The 24268-nt window shown below is 33.5% G+C and overlaps 1 protein-coding gene across 4 annotated transcripts in view; it reads left to right on the top strand.

Annotated features, from left to right (window-relative positions):
* Window positions 1-24268, top strand: part of FAM172A (family with sequence similarity 172 member A) — a 416065-nt gene that overhangs the window by 212792 nt on the left and 179005 nt on the right. For all 4 annotated transcript variants that reach the window (XM_047778292.1, XM_047778289.1, XM_047778293.1 and 1 more), the window contains one exon: window positions 10184-10303. In XM_047778292.1, the coding sequence (XP_047634248.1) occupies window positions 10184-10303 (120 nt within the window). The remainder of the gene's footprint in view (window positions 1-10183; window positions 10304-24268) is intronic.

Below are 24268 nucleotides of genomic sequence, written 5' to 3'. Positions count from 1 at the left end.
GGAAGAAGGGATTCAAGGAAAAGAAGGACACATTTAACTTTCAGAAAACAAATTGCTTTATTTCACATAGAAAGTCTTTTTTCATATGAACCTGGCCCACAGTACATTATATCTACATAAATACCACTCCTGTCCCTTTTTAAAAGCCCCTTTGCCATTTGGTTCATTGCTACAAAGAGCAAAAACCTTGATTATTTCTACATAGAAGAAAGGATATTAAAGGTCTTTTAACATGGCATAAAGTGATTAAGATTATAGATATGGAGTTGGACTACCTGGGTTTGAATTCTGGCTCTTCCATGTACTAGCAATTTTCTTGAGTAAGCTCCTTATTCATTTTTTGCCTGTTTATCTGATTATGAGGATAATAATAGTACTTCATAGGACTGTTGTGAGAATTAAATGAGTTAATACCTATAAAATATTTAGTTTCATGCCTGCCTCAGTATATGCTATAGAAGGATGATTATGATTATATTAGATTGCACTGAGAGAGGAGAGCCTAAGTTTTATTAAAATGAGTAGGATGTTTACTTGAGTGGAAATGCTCAGAAGCATAGTTTTGGAATCTAAGACTGCTACCAGCTCTATCTGCCTTGCATGCCAGGTTATACCCATTTTACGGCAATTATGGCCCAGTCACAAAACATTTGGCACCATTTCTATAAATAATAGTCAAAATTATTTGCTTAGCCCAATTTTTTACTAACTTCTTATTAGTTAATTGTTGTTTAAATTTTATATTTAAACAGATTATAAAAAGATAAAGTTTAACGCATATCATTTAAAAGAAGTGGTAGTATAGAGTAGAAGTTCAGATGGTAGAACCAGATAGACTATTTTGTAATCTGGCAAGTTGTCTGATCTTGAACAAAATCGTTAATCTCTGTAAAATGGGATAATTAGAGTGTCGATGTCATAAAGTCATTTTAAAGACTAAATGAGAGAAAGCATGTAGCCAGTTCAAGAGGTTAGCTTGCTGGGCAAGATAAGTTAATAGCTTGTGTGGAGATAGTAAGAATGGAATTGAAGAGAAGTTTATGGATTTTAGAAATATTTTGGAGGATAAATTAAATTGGATGAATATGAGAGATAGAAGAAGAGAAAGTTGTCAAGGATGACTTCCAGATTTTTGGCTTGAACAACTGGGTGAGTGGAAGTACCACTTGACAAGATGAGAGAAACTAAAAGGAGAACAGACAGGAGGAACTGGAAGACCTAAAAAGAGTTTGCTTTGGGACATGTTAAGCCTAAAATATCTGTGGAAATTCAAATGTGTTTGCTCTGGTTCTGAATACTGATCCTTTGTCATTTGTAATCATTATGAATGTCTTCTGTTTATAACCATTTATAGCTTATTAAAGATAGCCGTACTGACAAGTACTATAGCCTTGAATCTGTCTCCAAGATTGATGGCTGTCAATATCTTGACACCTAAAAGTAGGAAAAAATGGATAGTTTCAAGGTATCGCCAACTTATGGATTCTTTTATTTTCATTATATTTGAAGTTAAATCTTATGCAATTGCCATTAATGTGAAAACATGTCTAATATTAGTAACTTCATATAGTTCCATTTAATATTTAAAGACCAAATAATGGTCCTTTATTTTTAAAGATGTTTTCACTAGATATTATGCTGTAACATCAGTTATTATGTGTTCATATATACTCTTAATCCTTTGATAATCATTAAACAGAAATGCCTATACTTCTTAAAGGGTAACATATTTTAAAATATCAAAATGAAGATAGATTTTTAATCCAGGAATATTTAACCATATTAAAGTAAAATTATCTTCTATGTGACATTATAAAATATATTTTGCACTGAATTGCTCTTATAGATATTTTGTTTTTTACTAATATACAATTTATACTTTGTTCATGTACTAAGGAGTTAAAAGACATCTAAAAGTTTAAAGCTAAACCATATGATTTTCTTGCATATGTATTTCTGGATTAGGGCCATATGGTATTGTGTTTCATTTTTTCTGGAAGCACACCCTACTAGCCAATTCCTAAAAATGTGAATTTTCTTTTATCTTGTACCTGTGGATTGGTTGGGTGCAAGAAGTTAACTTATATTTTTGTATCCTCATAAATCCCTCTAACTTGGCTATCTGCATCCTATTTGGATTTTATTGAACTATATTTTGCCTAATGAGGTCTTAGCTTTTTAAAAGAAATAACTTTGATTTGTAGGTTTTGCCATTAAAAAATGTGTTTTTTCTATTACTGTTCTTTCTCCAGCTGATCTCTCCAGTGTAGATAGCAAATCAGTGGTAGTAGTAAGGGTACTGCTGATGAGGGGAGATGTGTGTATGTTATGTGTGTCGGAAAGAGAGAAAGATGGACACAACTGAAGTTAATGACGTGTATGTGCTGGTTCAAGTAAAAATGCTAGATTTTACTATTTACAAAGAAATTTTCTTCATTTGATTATCATCGTAATCACAGAAAGATTTATATGAAGTAAAATAATCTTGAAGTTTTGATTTTAAAACTGGACATTTTTAAAATCTTGAAATTTATTCCTTCTGCATTTTACTGTTCCTAAAATCAATTTTGAGTTTGAAATATGTATTACAGGAGCACTCATTTTATAACTTTGTAGCAACAGGTTAGCTGAAGAAGAATCTGTCAAATTTGGCAATGGTTCAGAAAATATGTGAACCTGTCACTGTAAGCAGTCTCAAAGGGCAAAATGCTTTACAGGAGCTAATTAACCTTAGAAAATAATTACACAAATATGCAAATGTTGTTTAGATAATTCCATGTGTTATCAGCTCAGGTAGTCCATCATAAATGCAGACCTTGCAATGCCTAGGTAGTAGAATCTGGTATAGTTGATAAGGCTTTGGTTACTGTATCACTTCTGTTTGGCATTTAACAATTAACGATGGCAAGAAGTATATCAGGAAATTCATCCTAGACTCTGAATACTGCCGAATTCCACGTTGTAAATATTCCATGCATTCTACCACTGGCAAATTGGATTTACTTTTGTCTTTTCATGCACTTCCTATATTTACATATTCTAAAGCCATTCAGCTTGAAGTTACTCAATACAAAATGCACTCTAATGTGAAATTCATGGAGAAACCTGTAAAGTAGATTTAGTATGTTTGCATTTCTGTAATTGAGGCTATTAGAACATCTTTCCTTTTGAAATCTGTTTAATTTCAAAATACACTACTGGTAGTATACACTCTCTGGATTATGGTTTATAAATATATAATGATTGTGGACACAGTGTGAGCTCTAGGTTGGAATGACGCAAATGTTCCTTAGAACAGCATCACCTCATTTATAAAATTGGGATTTCAGTAATGTAATGTGTCCAAATATTTATTTAAAACTACTCCAGTTTTGTTAATTCCTGTACTACCATTATTGTGCTTAAGTGTCTTGTAGGTGGCAGCAAATATTTGTCAGAATTTGATACATCTTGTAATGATGCGGATTTGGCTTTCCTAAACACTATGATAGTAACTACAAAGCCATAAATTTATGAAAACCCTAGGAAATAGTCATATCAGAAAGCTAGGTTTTTTAATAGCTAAAGTTTATCTCGTTTATCACCTGTTTTTAAAAATAATATTTTGAATAAAACTATTTAATCATAATGTCACTAGTCCTTCAAAAATGGAAATCACATAGCATCATTAACTTTCTTGTGATGATTCAAGAGCACTATTGTTCCTATCAGTTATTGTGCTTTAAATACTGTACTGCCCTTATGTTCTGTAACAATGCTAATAGTCTCAAATTCCTTCTGCTATATGTACTCTTCTGATTTTTTGTGAGTTTTCTCTTTCTTCAGTTATTGTCAGGTTTTCAGGTATCAGTTTTTACTTTTGAATCTATTTGAAACACCCCTTTTGATTTGCTGCTTGTAGTAGTGCAGTGGATTCAGCACAAATGTTATAATTTGTTAGCTATGAAGATGTAAAGATCCAGCTCAAATTTTATTCCCACTATGAATACAGAAGTAATTATTCAATAGGAATTCTGATATTTTTTAGTGTTATTTACTTGTTTTATTATAAAGAGCATTCACTTTGTACTGATTTGAAAGTTCAGAAAGATGTAAAGAAGCTAAAAATAGAAAATATTCATAATGCCACCATCCATAAGCAGCTGCTTTTAATATTATTTAATTCTTTCTCGTCTTTTTGAAGCCTTTTCACATAGTGAAGGTTATACTACCTATAAAATTAGATGAACTGCCTATATTATTATTACTTTATAAACTTATTGAATAGCTACTTAATATTTTCTTAGATAAGCTTAAATATTTATCTTCACATTGGACATGTAAATGCGGTCCAGATTTTTGTTTCTATAAATGGGACAGTGATGAACATCTTTGAGCATCAGTCATTTGCCACATTCCAGAATATTAGAGGCTAAATTCCTGAAGTGAAGTTTGAATACTCCTTTGTCTTGTTTTTTTGAACTGCACTTCATGGTACTTTGTCAACAGTATCGTTACCAATTGCACTAGCATTGTTAGTCGTTTATTAAATGCCTATAGCGTGCCTTGTATTTATAGTGGGATCAAAAGAGAATCTGCCTTCAAATTGCTTATATTCTAGAAGGAAAAAGTGACATGGCAGATTAAATAAATAGCAGGATAGAGAAGAACCAGTGAAATAGTACAGGACTCAATGTAAGCCACCATAGAACTGACATGTAAACTTGAGCCAACAATATTTTACAGTTGTTATAAACATAGGTAGGATAATAATACATGTAAATAGATGTAAATACTTCCCTATATTTCTTGTAAGATGCTAGGGGTCAAAGGTTAGCAAAACTCTTTCCCCTTCTGTATGAGAATCTGACCTTCAGTTAACTTTCTAACTATCCCTGGAAGCCTGATAAGGTGGTATTTTAAGTCTAGTTTCCTAGTTAACAACTCCGAAGTTGTATGCAGGAAGTTTTTTGGGGAGTTCTCTTATGATGGACACCTATAGGAGAAAAAAAAAAAAAAGAGTTTTTCAGTAGTTGAACTGTAATTTAGTCAGAACCAAGTCCTCATTTGACTCCTTGGTGATCTCCAGATCTGGGATGGCTTTTCAAAAATATCCTGCCTTGAGGCAAGAGATAGGTCCTTTATAGATTCACATCATCTCAACCAGTCATTGGATGTAAATTACCTCAGAAGTGGGATTTTAACTTTAGGCAAGATAGCATTATTTGGCTGAGAGCAATTCCTAGAAAGTACCTCAGCTAAAGGTATCAGCTGAGAATACTTGCACAGCCCAGAAAATGAGTGCCTGTAACCCAACGGGGCTCTGGAAGCATACTCTAGTATCTGCTCTAAGTGGTTGATTGTTGGGCAGTAGTGCCTGTGGTAGAAAATGACTCCTGATTGGTAAGCTGTATCTAGATTAGAAGGATTTCTTTTTTTTTTTTTTTTGCTTTTTAGGGCCACACCCGTGGCATATGGAGGTTCCCAGGCTAAGGGTCAAATTGGAGCTACACCTGCCAGCCACAGGCACAGCAACTTGAGATCCAAGCTGCATCTGTCACCTACACCACGGCTCACGGCAATGCCAGATCCTGAGTGAGGCCACGCTTCCAACCCACAACCTCATGGATACTAGTTGGATTCATTTCCACTGCACCACAATGGGAACTCCTAGATTAGAAGGATTAGAGTGGACTATAAATACCACAATTCTGATCTTCCCTAAGGGTACTAGCCCTTGTAATTGGCCACTCCCAGCAGGCAAGGGCCCTGGAAACCATGCCTTATGGAGTTGTTGCAAGAGGTATTGGCATCTGTAGGTTATAAGACTTAATGCAGGGTAATTCCTTTATCTGCCCAATGTGAGTCTGATTCCTTCACTCCTAAGCTTATACCTCATGGCCAAAAGAATAACTCCTGCAAGGTTATGCCTTGCAATCTACTACAGGAACTGCTGTGAGACTTTGACTAAAAGGAATGCCTGGTACTGCCCTGAAGGCAAACTGTGATTCCTACTCTGTGTCTTTTTGGGTCAGTGGATGTCAAGTGCAGCCTGGAATAATCTTGTGTAATGGTTTAGTTGTGCCTGTGGACAACTCCCTAAGCAGATAATATAGATGTTTTTTCAATTGAGTCTTGCTTTTCAGAACATTAGGTGTTAGTGGAATATTACTCAGCCATTAAAAGGAATGAAGTACCGGCATTTTTAGCAACATGGATGGACCTAGAAATTATCATGCTAAGTCAGGTCAGCCATACAATGAGACACCAACATCAAATGCTTTCACTGACATGTGGAATCTGAAAAAAGGACAGACTGAACTTCTTTGCAGAACAGATGCTGACTCACAAACACTGAAAAACTTACGGTCTCTGGAGGAGACTGTTTTGGGGGTGGGGGGATGTGCTGGGCTATGGGATGAAAATCCTGTGAAATTGGATTGTTATGATCATTATACAGCTACAGATGTGACAAATTCATTTGAGTAATTAAAAAAAAAAACATTAGGTGTTAAAATCTAAAACCAAAAAACAACATGACAATCTTAGACTCAGGCTAAAAATATTTTTTGGGGGTGGGGGGCACATGGATTCTTGAGGTTTCTTTTCCTACTTCTCATAGACCATTATTAATAGCCTATCATCTCCATTGATTGTAGAAGAAAAGACTCAGCTATAGTACTAACCTCTGAAAACACTAGTCTTTATATATGAACAGTGGAAAGAACTGTTGATTCTTAGTTCTCCTTCACTCATAGGTGGGTCATTTGGGCCCAGTTGGGAATTTCCCTTATATCCTATGAGTCACAAAGTTTTCCTATTCTTCCTTTGTAATGACTTATTCCATCCCTTCCTTTCCATTCACTGTACCATCACCCTAAATAGGATAGTCTATCACTTCATATGTGGAAAGCCGAACTGCCCCCTTGGAAGTGCTCTCTACCTTTAGGTTTTGCCTAGTCTGAGCTGCATTACCCATAAGATCCCAGACTGAATTTCATGATAGAGTTTTTGTCTAAGGTTTTCAGACTTTTTGTCTGTAACCCAGATTTTCCTGGAGCATGAATAAGATCCCTAAAAATAAGAAGAAGAAAGACTGGAAAGATGTATTTAGAAATGTTGGCTAGAGAGTTTCAGTTACTTATTTTGTAGGCGATGATAACCATTGCAGTTAATGACCTTTTAGGCAGGAGAGTGGGTTGGTTAGAGTCAGGTTTTTGAGGGAAAGACTAGTTAAGATTGCTATAAGAGGACTCAATGAGGTGGGAAAGAAAGCGATGGGCAGATAGGCCTTCACAGTATAAAGGAAGAATTGATGACTGTGAGAAGAAAGCAGGGAGGACTTTGCTGAGATCAGGTAGTATGAATTTATAACAGACCCGTTGGACTTGGTGTTGAGACAGCCCATCAGGAATAGAGAAAGTAATACCCCTCACAGACTTCTGCCTGTCCTATCTTCATGCATTAACCCCCTTATAATATTGCAAACACATTGAAGACCAGGATCATGGCTTACTTCTTATCATCCTTAGATTTCCACTTCCACCCCAGAGCCTAGTGGGAACAGAGTAATCTAATCTCCTGTATGTTTTCATTCTGTCCAGATGTTGAAGAATACTTAGGACCAGAACAGGTATTGAAGATTGTTACTTCTCTAGTAGAAACTCTGTTACCTCCCTTCCTGTTTTGTTTTTACATTCCTTTCACTGTGAGATATAACTAGGGAAACCGGATGTCTGGATTTTTTCTCTGGATGGTCCCAATTTAGACCTGTTCTCCTAGTTTAATTATTAACAATACCTTTCTTGACTCTTAAAGATTTATATAATAAAATCTGTGATCACTCTTTCTCTCTCCCTCTCTCTCTCTCTCTATATATATATGTGTGTGCAGAAAAGTGCTAAATATGTATTAGGCAGTTAACTATACCATAAAGAACACACTTGTGTAACTTCTACCCCAGTCAAAAAATGAAATACTACCAGCCACTAGAAGTCTATTTCCCAGTTACAACTCTGTCTCTCATCCTTAGAGTTAACCACTATACTGATTTTAATAACTATTTTCCTACTTATTAAACTAGTGAAAGTTAAATTATTAAAGCCAAAAATGCTCTACAAGGGTTTCCTTCCAATTAGGATTCTTTTATTTATTTTGTATACTTTATATGTGGGTAATTTTATATTTATATTACTAATAGATATCTTCGAAAGTATATTTGTATTTTAATATATGACTACAAGGTTGTAAGTAATCATTCTGAAGATAAACACTGTGCTTTTGTTACTTGTTACCCTAAGATTTAATGAACAAGACACAGCTCTTGGCCTCAGGAGTTTCATAATCTAACAAGCAGTTACAGTACAGACTGTTCAATGCGGTAATGGGAACATGTACAGGCTGTGGTTGGAGGACATCACATAGCCTTGGGGATGATGGGGAAGACTTTCACTGGAAGGTGAGGTTTCACTTGAGTTCTGGAGATAAGTGGCAGTTGTGCAGATAAAGGTGGTGGATAAAGTAAAGGCAGAGTACTCAGATCACTTTCCAAACAGTAGCCCAGAGATAAGAAAATTATGGTACAGTTAGGTTACTACAAGTTGTTCCCTGAAATTGGAACACAGAGTGTTCTCTGTGGTCTCTCATGGGGAGAAAAGGGTATCTTTTCGATCATCATATTTTTCAGATACATTGCAAGGCAGAAGTCAGTTCATATAAGGCCTTAGTGTCATTCTGAGTTTGAACTTGATACTGAGGACAATGAAAACACTTCAGAGGGGTCTAAGCAGGAGTGAGTAACATGACAAAATGATCATATTTGCATTTTCAAAAGGTTATTCTCACTGTAGAATTAGAGAAAGCATTTAAATGGGCATTCCTAGAGTTAGGGAAACTGGACTGGAGACTGCTGCGGTCACCCACTTGTGAAAGAATGAGCTTGGGCGAAGCCAGAGGAAATGAGAATGGAGAAGTGGATGGCTTTAAGAGATAGTGGGGGGACGGAATCAACAAGTTTTTAATGATAAATTTTATGTGGAGTTTGAGAGAGAGAGAGACATGAGAGATGATGTTCAGATTACAGCTAGAGATGAGAAAAGACAGTGACAGAGGTTTGGAGAGGAAATTTTTATCATGAATTGGTCAAGTTTGAAGTATCTGTGGGGCATTCAAAAGGAAGTGACCTTGGGTTTTGGATCTCTGATGAGAAGTTTAGAATGGAGACAGATATTAGGGAACAGTAGCTTCTGATGGCAAGTGAAGCCATGCATAAGAACCCTAATATGACATTTAAAATTTTCTGAGATGGAAAATGTAAATAAATTGTGCTCATCATTTAGTACCATGACATTCTTAAGGAATTAGTCTTTTGGTGTTAAAGCTTCCAAGAAATATTCAGACAAAACATTTTCATGATTTGGTTTAGTTTTTAGCAATTTGGGTTTGTTTAGCTCTTTGATTCATTTTTTTCCCCACAGTATCCATGTTTTAGCTTTAACCACAAAATGTGTCAACTATAGAAATAAATACAATAAAATGAAGTTATTATAGAACTTTTGGAATTAAAACAATATTCATACATTTATGAGGGTTTTGCAAGTTAGGAGAAATGTAAAATGTTCAGGTTTATATGTTTAGATTTCTCACAGTTCTAGAAATAAAATATGTATGGAAAATGCTTTTAGGAAAAAAGCATATTTTTAAAATAATGTAATAGAAAACATTTGTTGTTAATTTTCTTATTTTCAGTTTACAGAGTTATGTAAAATTTTATAAATCAAATAATATAGATGTATATATATTATAAGTATTTTCAGATATATGTATAGAAATGTATCTTACTTTTCTTAGTGTTACAGTTTTATCATAAGACCACTTTAACTTTCTATTATGCAATTCTAATGTACTTGATATATTTTAATATTTCAGATATATCAGAATGAGCAATTTCCCCTCAAAAATGTGCTTATTTTAAATATTTTCTTTCGGAAGATTTAGTAAGAGTAAAGTTTAGCAGTAATTTACTAGTAATTTAATACTAATTCATTCCCTAATTTGAATTTTCAGTGTAGTTCTTTTTTATTATTTCAATAAGCTATAACCATTTTATTTTTTAAGCTGTGTAAGCAAGCATGTAATTTAATCTTTGATCACTTGATAATAATTAGAGACAGTATGTAATATATGGTATTTATTTTCTTTATAGGAAAATGGTTCTCCTGAAGAACACGCCATCTATGTGTGGGACCATTTCATAGCCCAATCTGCAGCTGAGAATGTATTTTTTGTTGCCCACAGCTATGGAGGACTTGCTTTTGTTGAACTCGTAAGTGCACATTTAACTCTATTTTTAATTTCCAAGCCCCTTACAGGCTTGTCTTTTCCACTCCCTTTTTCTTGGCATCATTATTTTATAGGATGAAAATTAAGTACTGAGTAGATAATTTTCATGATGTTTTAAAAGAGTATACTTCTTTCTTTTATTATGGCAGAGCTTTTCAGTGCTAACCAGAAATCTTTTTGCCTGTTCCTCACTTACATATCACTTTTTTAGTTTCTACTTTAGAGCTCCACTTTCCATACATTTTATGCTATTTGTGATTCCTTTTATTTGTACGCTATTGAAGCATATATTATCTGTAAAGTGTTTAAAATTTCAAGAGACGCTTTGAATGTTTGGGAATATTTTGATAATCTTTAACTGACATGACTATACTTTCTCTACAAGTTAGTGCTTGAGTAGAGTCTATGTAATTATTATTAAAACTATCAGAAGGCTTAATTTGCTAGGAAGGGGAACTTATTGCTTCGTCATAAAAATCTTTGCATTTCAAAATAACCTTATTCTTGAGGTTAAGATTATATGTACTTGATAGAAAAAAAACTATCAAGATTTCTAAATTCTTTCTGTATTATATGCAATTTTACAATTGTCATACTTTGTGCTGATATGAATGATTAATGAGATATAATCAGTCCTAAAAATGTGCTCCATGTCCATCATCCCTTGTCACAGGAAGGTACTAGCGCTCTAATAAAATGACTAATTTAATAAAAGTGCACTTGATAATTTTAAATCCAAATAACCTGAAGTGGACATTAACAGCAAGCCCAGGCTTCGTCATCTAATATTCATGTTTCTAAACTTTGCTGTACATTTCTCTTCGTCATGGAAATAAAATATATTCCCTTGACATTTTCAGCTCCCTTGAGCTTTATTATTTACCACATGATTTAGATGTGAAACTAGTGGTGACACCTGAGAATACTTCAGCTACCCTAAATTTACAAATGCTGTGCTCTCTTGAGTTCAGTAAATAAGTTAAATTACTTCTTTCTTAAATTGCTCTCACTTTTTAGAAATTATATTTAAGTACTTTTAACTTGGCTGAATTAATTTATTTTAATATATATTGGGCAACTTAAGGTTTTAAAACATAAATTTCTTTTTTTTTTTTTTACTTTAAGACAGTTAACAAAAACCTTTTGTATATCAAATTTGGAATTTAAGTGAGTTTTGGACAGTTTTAAAAATGAACTTAAGATGCCAGAGTAACAGATGACCAGTGTGTCAGTCCCATTTTGCCTATCCTTCTTGTCACACACTGGTGGATATTTCTCCACTTTTGTTCCACTTTAATATAAAGCACACAGATGTTTCAGAACAAGACTTGACTTCTGACCTTGAGGCTATTAGGGTCAGGGTCCTCAGGGCCTGTGAAATTATCACAAGCTGAGCTAAAGTTTTTCTCCATCACAGGAAGTAACCAGTAAGTAAGAAGTTAAAAAGGAGCTTTGTCAGAGAGACAAGATGGTCTCAGTAAGGGTCAGCTTCTGTAGTCTGCTATCTCTGCAGGAGGTGCATGCATGGGAGGAGGAATATAATATAACCACTGGCACATCACATATCTGTCAGGCAACACCAGGACTGAGAAGTCTATTTAATGTAATATACCTTGTTTAGGTTTAAAATATTAATGGCGATTATCTCAACTTCATGTATTCGCTACTTTTTGTCAAGCAACTTTGATAGGGGTATATCAAGGGGGTGTACAGATGGTGGCAACTAAAAAAAAGGTAGTTCATAACCTATTGAAAAGGTTTCCTCTAAATATGTAACACTGTACCTGATAAGTTTTACAAAAATATTTGACAAAGCTTAATATATTCAAGGCCATTATGTTTCTACTTCATTTCAAAAGGATTTTTGAAAAATAGCATTGGTAAACAACAAAAATAATAAAATGTGTTTAAATTTTTTATTTTTGCCTGAAGATAAATAATGTTCTTTCCTATTCCCCTCATTATTCTAGGAGAAAAGTCATGGTGTTTAAAATGTTGACAAAATTTATTTTCTTAGGATTTTTCAACATAAGTATTACATATGTGAAATCGTTTTGCATGGATTAAAATTTTAATATTAACTTTATAAGAAAGTGAGTTGTGAACTTCTTAAGTTATTTGGTTTAGTTTTTTGTCCCAATAGTACATTATATACATCAGACCTTGAAATCCTTTGGATTTCAATAAAATTGAACCTTTAAAAAATTATCATAAAATTGTGCCCTTTGTTAAAAGCTTTACACACACACATACACACACATACACCCCTTATGGATGGAACAGTCATAGTTTGTAGCATCATGTTGGAATGCATGGAGATTGTTTTTCTACCATTCTCATTTAAATTCATATTCTTGGTTTTTAGGTCATGAATTTTAAGAAAATTTATTTTAAATGTTAACTGTGTGGCTAGTACAGTTTCAATAGTACATGTAATTATTTGTAGTGCTTATTGTTTGAAAAACAAGTACCAGTCAAGACCTATGACCTATGCTAAAATGTATGTTGAAATTTGTTGAATTAAAATTATGTATAATTGTAGTTTAAAAGTTCTACTAATGGATATCTAAAAAATTACTTTTAAATTTAGAGCACAAAACAATTGTAGAGCTTTCATATTTTGCTAATTGTTGTTTTTAAAAAGAGAACCTAATTTCTTATTATATCCTGTCTTGAAATGTTGAATTTCTCCTGAAGAATGCATTATAGTTTAGAGATTTATTTTCAAAACCAATATTCCTTTTATGGTAGTAAATCTTGGAACTCGATCAGGCCTATCCTCATAAAATAGCATACAGTTGACTATAATAATGAAAAAAGTGATTCTAAAAATATGTCTTTCACTGCTTTTATTCTTATGGTAACAACTCAAGTTTCTAATTCTCTAAGCTTTCTGTGGTCCTAGTAAAAATAGATGTTGATAAGACAGCTCTCATAGCAATTTCATCATTTAGCCATTAAAGCAAAGAACTTGAATAAATAGGGAAGAACTATTTATTTTATGAATTGATAATGAATTTTATCAATTCATTAAAAGTAATTCAGTAAATGTAATGTATCTATCTTATGGTGTATTTTCTGTGTATTTAAAATAACACCAGTATATAAAGTGATCATTAATTAAACCATCATTTTTGAGTCCTTAAATTTCTAAGAAATTCAGTTTTATATATGATAGATAGAATTAGTAGTCATAATCACAGTCATTTATGAAATTCATTTAGAAAGACGTCTGCAAGTAATGCAGCTTACTTTTGCCTTATATTAGTTGTTAAAAATTTAAACTCATTTATTGAAAATTAACTGTCTTTAAAGAACAGAGTAGTTTTTTTCAGCATTTTTATCATCTCTCTCACCAGCCACTTTATGAAGTGATTCCATTGCTTCCCTTATTGGTCATTTCAGAGTGCTTTGCTCTTGTCTTTCTAGATGATGGTTAATTTGACAAAAATCAAGCAAGCTTAAATTTTTCTTTTATTTGGAAATGAGTTAGCTTTCCTTGTCTGTGTCTAGTTTCCAAGCTCAACTCACGTTAGCTTCCCTGTTTGTAATGTTCAATCCATCAATTTGCATTCAGACTTCTTTCCTTACTCAGAGTACATGTTGATATTTTTATAGAACACATTAAACAATTTTAGCAAATACATTTCATTAGCTTATTGAACCATCTCAGTTAATAGAAAGTTAGTATTTTTCTTATTAATTTTATTTCCTTTTCCATGTTATTCATGGTATGTTCACAACCACCATTAAAAACATCTCTTAGAAATGTGTGAAAACTTGCTCCTTTTGAAAGTGTATCTCTACCCACTTTTGATTTTGGTTTCTCCAGGCTTGTCAGCACTTGATTGGCACCTCACTTGCATGTGAATTAAGGAGTGAAGGGAACTCTATTTTCCTGCCATTGTTCCACGCTGGGCTCCCTAGCCTCCAGCCAGCCTAAGCTGACCTTCAGCAGCTGATAGAGGACTATTTTTTTGGACTTAGCTGTGTGAGGACACTCAGCCTCAGTCTACTCTAAGTTGATCTTTTAAAATTGCCTGGAGCATGATTTGGATTTACACTGAAAAGAAAGTGGAATGGGACTAAAAGAATTAGTTTTTACCTTTAGTGACATGCAGTTTACTATGACCTTAAAGAAGCATCATTTACATTTTGTCTGCAAAGAACAAAGTAAATTGGATATTGGTAGGATATCTGCTTAATGTGATCAATAGGTATAACTAAAAATGTGCTTCTGGGAATCGGGGATTGAAGAGAGGTAGAATAAGAGCAGAAAAGCCAAAGAAAAATTGAGCCATTATAATATCAAAACAATTCAGCCCAAAAACACTTTAAAATGTAAGAAATGCAATAAAAATAAATCACCATTTATAATATAACTTGAATTTCTGAGTTGACTGCTCATGATACAAATAGCATGTTAATGAGTAGAATGATTTCAACTTGTACGAAATGCTGTCTTAATTCTCCAGTTGTTTTATGTGAAAACAATTTAATTTCCCTATTTTGGTATGCTCCTTAGAGAGAAACCGGAGGTTATGTTATTTTTGCCTCCTATATTCAATTTTGTTTAATCTTTTGCATATAGTATAGATATTATCATTTGATTGATTGTTGAAAACAGTAATTTTAGGAGTTAGTCGCAAGAGTCCAAGTAAAATCCAGTGAAAGGCTTTCCACTGGATAAAAGAAGTAGGAATAGTAGTAGCAGTGGGAATGGTATGGAAGAAGCACACATTACATATACATTAGAAGTAGTGGTAATGGTACAGAAGAAGCACACATTAGATGTAGAGGAGAGAAATTCTCTGTAACTTAGTGACATTGAATCTGAAAAGCTGAATGAAGAGGAAGAGTGTAATATTCTTCCCCATACACACCTGTAGAAGCATATCGAATTGGATATGAAGGGAATCCAAGCACAACAGACAATGAGTAATGATCATATAGATAAACAGATAATTTGGGGGAAATGTTTGCATATACTGGATATTTAATAATTTGGTTAAAGATGAATGAAATATCAAAATTAGAGTTTTAAAAGGAGAGAGTTACATATGTGGATGTGATTTGTTAAGCTCCACAGCAGTTACCTATGTATTGGGATTTGACTTCTTTTTGACTTTTATTCAAATGACTTTTAGTATGTATTAGGAGGTCTCACTGTTTAGCAAAATGACTCAGCTTGTTAATTTTTGTGTTAATTCGTCTCCTTTTGTCCCGTATTTAACCAACCAGCAATTCCTCTCTGTGCCCACTGTTGTTAATTTCATCATTTCACGACCGTATCAGGGCACTCCTATACTCATTTTCCTACTGGCACTCTTTACTCTCCATTCCATCCTATAGACCACACCATGGTTGATATTATTTAAACACACTTTTTGCCACGCCATTCCAGAATCATATTGATTGCCTCTTGTCTCTTGCATCACCTGTCCTCTCTGTGACTTTAAGACCTTCTCTATAATCTGATTATCTGTTTCCAACTATATGTTTCCTAATATAAACTTTCATTTAGTCTGATTTCCTCACTGCCACTGTTCCATCTCACTGTGCCTCCACCCCTGGCCTCCAAGCCCAGTGTAGTAGAAGTACATGAAACTTGGAAGAAGATGACCTGGACTTGAACCCCAGTTCTGATACCAACAAATTATAAGTTGGGTCAGATCCCTTATCTTTGTCCTCCTCTATAAGTACCCATACCCACTTTATATAAGTGGAGTTTGAGGATTTAATTAGAAAATTCCTGGTTATTAGGAATTAAACCATTGGTCACTGAACATAAGACTAAATGCCCATGATACATGCTCATTTTTGTTAGTGTGATTTCTCCCTCCCAAGTGAAAGAATTTTCCTCCTTACTATATTTTTCATAAAGTTTCTCAAATAACCCCCTTTTTCGATAGTATTTATATATTTCCTAATTTAAAATTTTGCTAATTAGGTTTTTTAAAGTATCTTTTATCTCTAAATGTTGCCCAAATCATCTGGAAGCAACTTGAGGGCAAAGAGTCTAACATAGCTTTTCTTCCCCATACCACAAGTTTGGGAACAATATGTATTATAACAATATGAATGGTCTTAAATATCTGCACAATTAATTAACTATTATATAGAGTTTAAGCATTAGCTATAATTCTTCTGCTATTTAACTTACCCATTCTTCCTACCCTCCATTTGAATATTGGTTAATTTGGGAATTCTGCCTAATCAGTTATTTCACATTAGATATATTATCCTTTTTGTTCCTGGTATTAGTTTCTTATAGTCTCCTTTCTGCTGGTATACCCAACCTGCAGGCTGACCAAAAAGACTGCTTCTCTGGCACTCATTCTTCAAAGTACCATCTTCTTAATCAAAGAGAAAAGTTATTAGACAAAGTTTTGTTATTTAATGATTTACTTTTGCTTGCTTCCATTTTTTAACTTTAAAAATTTTTTGATACAGTCTCTTATTGAGATATATTTGAGATTTATTGAGCTGTATTGAGATATAATTCATATGCCAGAAAATTTAGTGGTTTTTCGTATTTTCACTGAATTGTTCAACCATCACGACTCCCTAATTTTTAGAATATTTTCATCATCCCCCAAAAACACCGTACTCATTAGCCTTCACTTCCTATTTTTTAACCCCACTAGCAATATAGCAGGGTTCCAGTTTCTTTAGAGGCATTCATTTTTTCAACATTAAGTATGAGTTTGCTTGTGATTATTTCCGTCCTTGATAGATCATTTCTACTAAGGATCTGATGTGCTCCTGAATGTGTATATCTCTCATTCACATCAATATCAGGTTGTTCAGAAGGCTGAAATGAAGAAAAATTTCGCTCATCTTTTAAAGAATCTTTTTTTGTAGACTAAAGATCCATATTACTCCGTTGGAATTACCTTTGGAGGAGGTTTTTCACTATTCACACAGATAGGCTGCACCCAGGTCATACTGCCCTGCATTTGTGCAGCAGAGAGATGGGGCTGTTAATTGAGCAAGACTACTAGGAAATCAATGTCTGTTAATATTAGCACTACTAAAAACATGTCAAGGAGAACCCAGAGAAATTGACATACTAATTTTGTTAGATACAAATCTTTCCATAAGAAATACTTATTTTTCCTTTGGTTTTACAAAAGATCTTAATGTGAGATTTTGTATTTTACCTCAGATATGAGAGCATGATTGACTCTTGTAAGCCTTTTATAAGAGGTATTGTAGAAAAACACATTTCATTTAATGATGGAGCTGTTTTTACATTCTTATAGCCTTATGATGATCACTCAATGTAAATACTCCCCCAAATGAGATTCCCAGCCCTGGTGACACCTCTGATTTGACACCACAAAATGAAAAGAACTCTTAGAAGACAAAAAGTTTTTCAGTCAAAGCCATTCAACTTCTGTCTTAGAAGTTAGACTTCAATTTTTATTAAACAATTTATATTTATTTTATAAATAGTCATATAAAATAAATATAAATTTAAATTTATCTATTTATATTTATTTTTATTTAATCCAAGTAGACTCAGACTTGAAGCATGCTACATTTATGTTATGGTAAAGCTTGAGAGAACAGGATGGAAGCCAGATATCATTAGTAGAGTTCAGCATGGGTTCAGGAAAAACTGATTCAGCTGGAGAGCTTGGATTTGGAGGGTGCAGCAGGTGACCTAACACTAGGTAGGTATCTATAGAGCATGGTGAGCTCAGGTTTGAATCAGAAGGTATAATCTGGTTGTGGGGAACAGAAAATCAAGGCATTGGGTGATAACAGAGCAAAGAGAATGTAGTCATTGTTTCTAAGAATGCATCTTCTCAACCATACTCCACCTCACTGCCTTATAGGAAAGAAAGGGAAAAAAGGAAGAACAGAATTCAGTCCTAGGGAAAGGATGAACAAAGCAGATAAGGTTTAAGACTTCTACTCTTGGCTAGGAGTTTAGACATGGGGTCTTTTCTTGAGAAAGACATTTTAGTAGTCAGAAAAACAGGATGTGATGAATCAAGGCAGAAGTCCAATTTATGTGACCTAAGTCAAAATGAGACTAAAATATTGCATTCTAAGGTCATGTAGATACCTAGGATTTATCCTTGACATACTGGTTATCAGGTTTATATGGCATTAAAAGCAATGGAGATGAAAGAGGCATCATTTTTCCTGCTTTTATGCTATGAGATGATCACACTATGGGTCAAAGGCTTTCTTTGGGCCCGGAGAAACAAAGTATCACTCTTTTAAGCTGCTATGATCTTAACTTTTAGAATTGGAGACTTTTGTCTATTTAATCATTTATTCATTTATTTATTTTTCTCAGTTTTTTCTCACCTCATATATTTTGTTACAGGTTTTCTGCACTTTTTCACTGAATAAATTTAGATCACAATAAAGTCACCTGGGCCATATAAGTTTGACTTTATGGAAATTACTCCTTAGAGTTAGGATTGAATATTATGCCCTCAAAACAAGAAATGGTTCAGAAAACTATCAAAGATATTCATTCATTTATTCAATTGAACACCCTGCTCTGTACAAGTACTTGGGAAACAGTTTAAAACACATGATCCTTGGCTTCAAAAAGGTCATAATCTAAATAGTTTTAGACAGTTAATTAAGAGATAATTTTGAAGTGAATTTTTTAGCCAAGAAGCTATTAACTTCCCAAATATAAAGAGTCATACAGTAAATTTATCTTAGAATTAAATGTTAGAAAGAATTGTTTCTGTTGATGAAGTTATAAGATTTTTCTTGTCAGAAAATTTAAAAAAAAAAAAAAAACTGTTTTTACCTTTGTCTCCTGTAAACCCAGAGCTGTGGTTAATTTTCCATTTCTTAGTTACTCTCAGCCTCAGTCTCTTATCAGTGTCTTAATTCATAGTTATCTTTTGCTTCAAGTCATCTCAGAACCTTTTTTTAATTGGCAGAGGATAAATAACAATCCATTATTTCCTCTGGTTCTTACTATGCTGCCTAACCTAGCTGGACCTATAATAATACTCAGTAATAGTTTTGGATCCTAGATTTATATACAGATAAGTTGCCAGAAGCAATTCTCAGATGGTGCTGTGTTGGGTCGAAATGAAGAAGGTAGCATCTTGCCCTTTGTATAGAGAGCCAAACCACAGAGCAAAGTGAGGTGGTTGAGAGAACAAAGCTGATCAACACAGACATTTAGGGCCATTGTGCTTTAGTGTGTAGGAGGTACAGTTTGTGACCCTAAAGTTTGGGACTCTTAGTACTATTAATAAAAACCAACCAGGAAATACAGAAAATCAACTAAGAAGATATTAAAATCTCTAATCAAGGAAGTAGGCAAACCTAACCCCAACCCCACAGTCTGTTTTCTCTGATTAAGTTGAGCAAATTAAATCTCATATCCTCTAGAAATTAGTTTGCCTATTTATATATTTATTAGTATATTCATATTTCTTCCTAGTTCTCCATGCCTTATTTGAATTTTTCTTATAAAAAAAGTTTATTAAGGAGCTTTAGAATACAATGGAAAGTATACATGTAAGGATAACTTGATCCCCTTGCTGTACAGTGGGAAAATTAAAAAAAAATTTTTTAATTTAAAAAAAAGGAATACAATGGAAAATTTGCTATTTAATATTTCAGTGACAGTTTTATAATTGTGTCAGATGATTACAAAGTGTTCTAACTTTTAATATGCTTAAGTCTAAATATCCATAAATCTTTTTAAAAAAATTTTTTTTTAATTTTAGGGCTGCACCTGCAATATGTGGAAGTTCCCACGCTAGTGGTCAAATCACAGGTACAGCTGCCAGCCAACACTACACCCACAGCAATGCCAGATCCTGGCCTTAGGTGCGGCCTACACTGCAGCTTGCAGCAATGCCAGATCACTAACCCACTGAGCAAGGCCAGGAATAGAACCCATATGCTCATAGATACTCTTTGGATTTGTTACTGCTGAGCCACAATGGGAACTCCTCTATAAACCTTGATGTCTAACTTTTAACATTTTATCTCCAAATTTCTTTACTACATTAACCAGACATCTGGATTAGAAGAAAAACTTAACATTTATTATTCTGAAGGAGAGGCACTGGGCAGAAGGAGTATTTTCTAAAAGTATCCAATAGCCTGTCTCATAACAACAGAGAAATCACTTTCTCTGTAGTGTCTTCTAAATTGTAATAAAATGATGTGAGATCCCTAACTTATGTATTGCCTTTGTTGTATTCTGCTCAAATTACCTCAGAATAAAAACTACTAGTGCCAATACCATTAATAGTGTAATAATAATTTTTACCATTGTTACAGACTCAACCTATTAAGGAAATCTATTAAAATATTAGTGATATTTTTTCTACTTATGCCCAGATATTTAGTATGTAGCAATATCTTAAATATCTTTAGCATATTACAAACCTTAACATTTGATGACACTTATTTTCTCTAAGATCTTACAATAAATTCTCAAGCAAAACAGATACCTTTATATCTGATGGTTGTGTTAAAGACCTCTCTTACTCTAATAGTACCCTGCCATTTCCAGTATCATAGAGTTTATATCATCTTTTGGCCAGCTATGGGGGCCTAAGACACGGTTGGGTCAAAAATAGCTCTAAGAAACTCATAGCAGAGTCTGAAAATGAATATTTTTAGTGGAACTAGTATTTATGGATGTGTTACAGCTCAGACAACAGTGACATCATTTCCATATACTTATCATCAGCAACATTGCTGCTTAAATTAAATGATAATTTCTATGTACCAGGCACTGTAATATGTATCAGGCATGTACTTTATGTAAATACACTTTATCTCATTTAATTGTCATAACTTTGTCAGTACTGGTATCACCCCCATTCTACAGATGAGAAGCATTTAAATATATTTTCCCCCTTTACATATGTCACCTCTCACTTTGTCACAGTTGTTTTTGCTTATTTCTCCTCTTATCAAGTACCTTTGCACAGTAAATGTTATAGTATACTAACTATGCTGACTCTTACCTGTAAAACAATCTCCTGGTTTTTCATGTTTTTCGGGATCCAGTTCTCCATTTCTCTGTTGAATTACATGATTATTTACTTTTTATTCTCCGTACTATTTACTGCTTATTTTTTTTGTGCCTTCCAAGTAGACTTTCTATTTTAAGTAATTCTTAATTACCCAAACTAATGAAGGGGAAAGAAGGTGTGGAAAATTTAAAATAACAAGCAATCCCCAAATCATTTATGTTTAAATTGTGAATATGTTTTTATGTGGTGTTGTGGAAATTCAGTTTAAGCAGAAAAATGAAAACACTTTATGAAAATCTGGAAAGCAGATGACTTTCCTTGGCCAAGCCCCTGATTGGCTCTTCTTTGCAGCTCATTCCATGCTGGAAATAGACAGCTGTATTCTAATACCAACTAAAGGGAATTGACCTTTCAAGTCCCACTGGAACAATCTCTCCTATCAATGTTCGTTCCTTCTCATCCACGTCTATAAGTTACATCTGGAAGTGATAGCTGTATAACGTAGAACCAACCAAGTACCAGACATTGTTTTAAGTACTTTGTAGATATTAACTCATACAATCCTTATAACAGCCCTATGATGTATTATTATTATCCTCACTTACATTTGAGGAAACTCAGGCAGCAGAATACTAAGTACTGAGATCATAGCTAGTAAGTGATGGAGCTAGAATTTAAACCTAAGCTTTCTGGAGTTTCTGTCGTGGCTCAGCGGAAATGAACCTGACTAGTATCCATGAAGATGTGGGTTTGATTCCTGGCCTCACTTAGTTGAATGGGGATCTGGTGTTGCCGTGACCTGTGGTGTAGTTTGCAGGCGCAGCCCAGATTCCCCACTGCTGTGGCTGTGATGTAGGCTGGTAGCTGTAGCTCCAATTCGATCCCTAGCCTGGGAACTTCCATGTATTGTGGTTACAGCCCTAAAAAGCAAAATAAATAAATAAATAAACCTAGGCTTTCTGACTCCAGAGCCTATGTTCATAAACATTATGTGTTCTGCTATTCAGAAGAGAACACTAGTTTAGGATACTCTTATACTTGGTCATTAAATATTATTTTAGCCAGACATTGTACAGCTAGGTAGGTTTTAGGCCTCTTTTACAGATGGAGTCAGAAAGGTTGAGGAACTTGTCAAAAGTTGCACAACAAAGATCAGAGCCAGAATCAAAATCCATTTAATTTGCATTTGAAATCCAATCTCAGAATCAATGAATTTGCCCATGAAACACACTCTTTCCTCTGATGGCTTTAAAAAAAAAAAAAACTGTCTGAAATATTTTTCTAATTAATTGGGAATTTTTGTAATGAAATATGGAGCTTTCCATTTAAAGAAATTCTGTATTTATACTTTAAAGCACAAAATTCTTTGGTAAACCGAATATTATACCTGACATGCTTTTAAAATTAAGAATATGCTTTTAAAAGCAAAAACCACACATATTGTGCAGATTTATATCAGGAAAGGTATAATTTCATTACTCAGTGCCTATCACAATGTCAACACATATCAAATAATAGATGATAATACTTTTAAGTTGGTTTTCTGCATTTCCCCCCACATATTGGAGAAAATACAAAAATTTAAATATTGTAACAAAAAAATGAAACCATAGTTGCTTGGTCCTTTGTATTTTACTTACCATAAATGGAGTTTACATTTCACTGTGAATACCAGACAACTCAAAATTCCTCTATTTGAAGTTAAAATCGGCAAAGGAAATATTTGAGTCCCTGTAATTAACTACTACTTAATGCCTTTCTGGTTTATTATAAGCATTTCATCTGACACATAATATTTGAAAATTTATGAGTATTATATTGCTTTGTTTTTTAGATCATTCTTTCTCCATGTAAATAGTAAAGTTTTTATAAAATTTTAAGTCTAGGTAAAGAGGATCAAACAAATGAATGGCACATATATTTATACTTTCGGGGGAAAATGATAATAAACTGAAACTTAAAATCTTACCACTGTAGAAAGCACTAGAAATGTGACAAAGTAAAAGGTGAGCTATGTTTACCCTGCATTATCTTGTGTTTCTCTCCATTAGCTAAATAAACTAGTATCTTAAGACATCTGAATCCTTTTAATAGCTAAATAAATAGTTTTAAATAGTGAACTTTGTAATAGATGTCTGATTTTCATATTTTACATAGTGTTTTGCCAAGGAAAGTTCATATATCAGTAGCTAAAAGACAAATTATATATTTTATTTTTAATATTAGAGCCATTACTACATACCTGAGAGAAAATGCATCTGCAGCTAATTTTTTAATATAAAATTCCAAAGTAGAAGACACAGTAAATATACTAGTAAATACTTAAGGAATTTTTCTCACTTGCTTGGCAATGTCTGTATTATAGTTGCTGACATTATAATTCCTATTTAAAATAGGACATTAACTTCTTTTATGCTATGAAAGACTTTTTAAAAATATGAAATTCCCGAGAAGAAACAGTAGGTTTGGAAACAAAAAATGAAAATTTTTAGGAAGTAATTTTGCACTCAAGTAGTCCTTTGAAGACCTGATAATTGAGTGTTTTTTTATGTAGCCTTATAAAGCATCTGACTTGCCTTCAAGACCATTTGACAGGGACAGAGCTTTGTGTACTAACTTTGTGTACTAAGTAGCCCTTGAGCTTATTATATATTCTAATCAGATTTTAGAGTGATTTTGGAGATACAGATACTAACTTTCAAAGAAAAACTGCTCCTACATCAGTAGGTTAGCCACTTTGGAGAATAATCTTTGGTGACGGGGTGAGTTTTTAGTCTGAGAATAATGAGTATAATTTTATATCTTTATTTCTCCTACAACTTTTTCATTTATTCCTTGTTCAAGTGCTACCTGAGGCAGTGTTTACTTTTTCTATATTTTTATTTCCTGTTCATGAATGCAAACATACTAAAAATTTAACCGTCTGAAATGTCAGCAAAATTCAACTATGCCAAGAAATT

The sequence above is a fragment of the Phacochoerus africanus genome, chromosome 4, assembly GCF_016906955.1.
Source record: "Phacochoerus africanus isolate WHEZ1 chromosome 4, ROS_Pafr_v1, whole genome shotgun sequence".
NCBI lineage: Eukaryota > Metazoa > Chordata > Mammalia > Artiodactyla > Suidae > Phacochoerus > Phacochoerus africanus.
The sequence above is the reverse complement of the archived record's forward strand: the minus strand, read 5'-3'. Positions and strand labels throughout refer to the sequence as shown.